Below are 1,782 nucleotides of genomic sequence, written 5' to 3' on the forward strand. Positions count from 1 at the left end.
GGTGGTCTGTTTCATCCTCTGAGCTCGGGTCCTCTACCAGAGGCCTGGGAGCTTGAGGGTTCTGCGCAGTATCTTGGCTGTGCCTAGAACTGCACATTTCTGGACTGAGATGTCTGATGTTGTTCCTGGGATCTGTTTGAGCCACTGCTCCAGTTTGGGGGTGACTGACTGCCCCGAGGGCCCCGATGACCACAGGCACCACTGTGGTCTTCTTCTTCTCAGTTAATGATTTAACTCTCAGCACCAGCAGAAAAGCGTTTGAACAATCAAAGACTTTGTTGCTCTGATTCACACTCTCCTCATCCTCTATCTGAAGTCTGTTTATTTAAACTCATTGTCTCAGACAATGTGTAGCACAGCTTCTGACTGTACCGGGACAAAACATGAAGAAGACACATCTCAGAGTCAGGGCCACATGCCTGGCACTCACTTAAAAGTTGGAAAACATTGATAAAGGCATAGAAAGCTTTGCTCAGTTGGTATATATGGGCACAAACGGGGTTGAGAAAATATCCTCCAGATTTACACAATACAGACTAAATCTATGTGTTTTATGACCAAGTCCAGCTAAATGTAGCAGCTGAAACTGAGATTCATTTTTGCAGCAATATTTGTGTGAGTTCTAGATTAAGTTATTCTTAGCTGACTCAAGTGTACCCTCAAGTGTTCTGCTGATGCAGCTCATCTGCTATTAGATGTTCAGAGATTATATTCTGGATACCATGGTTGAAACAGGCAGTCATTTGAGCCAATGTCTTTCTATAATCTCAAACCAGTCTGGCTATTTTCCTCTGACTTCTGGCATCAACCAACTACTTTGATCATCCATCCATTTATCCATCAGAGATGTCAAGAAGACTTGACATGGTCTGAGATTCAAATCTTAGCAACAATTTTTATCTCATATGAAGAGTGAAAGAAAACAAATATATGAGCTATARATTGCAGCTGTTGCACATGTTTTATTGTTAAAGGAATGAGCTTGATTATTAACCAGTGATGCTGATAGATTACTATGGGATGTTAATAACTCGTAAAACAATCATGTAAACAATGATGGCATACATGCTGCATTAAATGATTTTGGATATTTTAGGAAACAAAAAACGCACAACTTACCATCTCTTGCCTTTAAACTATGTCACAAAGATGCTTCCAGTTGGAAATATTAAAAATAAAAGCATGCTCAGTTCTGTTCATTCATAAGGTAAAGTAGCATGTTCTTCCTGTGCATATGTGGGTCCTTCTCTGTTGTACTTTGGCTTTTTCTTTACAGTGGAGAATACATTTTCTGGAACTATCTACTGTAGAATGAACGACAGGGTCAGCCCAAGGCAAAGCAAACTAAACAGCTGCTTTGGGCTCTGGGGCCGCTAGGGGCCTCTAGGTGGAACTTTTCAAAGGAAAAGTTCCTAACACACAGGGCCCATGCATACAAAAGAACTTTGCCGTAAAATGTAAACAACTGCTGTAGATTGCTGTAACCACAGTAACAGTATTCTATATACTGTCTTTCTATCAGTCCCTGCTGAATATGCTTTTCTCACAACAGGTTGTTCTTTTGAAAGCCCAGTGCAGTTTCAAGAAAACAACAGTATTGGTGATGTTGTGACAACAATTTCAGTCACACCTGGAGAGACAATTGCCATTACAAACGCAAACGTGCCATTTGGAATTAATGGAAACCAGCTGATCGCGACTGAAGTGTTGGACCGTGAGGTAATTTGTGCAAGATTTGTACCACAATTTGTACCACACACACACACACACACACACACACAC

General features: G+C 41.0%; 1 protein-coding gene across 1 annotated transcript in view; it reads left to right on the top strand.

The window, feature by feature from the left end:
• Positions 1–1,782, top strand: part of cdhr5b (cadherin-related family member 5b) — a 26,573-nt gene that overhangs the window by 986 nt on the left and 23,805 nt on the right. The window contains exon 2 of the mRNA XM_008410679.2: positions 1,553–1,719. Coding sequence (XP_008408901.1) covers positions 1,553–1,719 — 167 coding nt within the window. The remainder of the gene's footprint in view (positions 1–1,552; positions 1,720–1,782) is intronic.

This window comes from Poecilia reticulata, linkage group LG6 (assembly GCF_000633615.1).
Source record: "Poecilia reticulata strain Guanapo linkage group LG6, Guppy_female_1.0+MT, whole genome shotgun sequence".
NCBI lineage: Eukaryota > Metazoa > Chordata > Actinopteri > Cyprinodontiformes > Poeciliidae > Poecilia > Poecilia reticulata.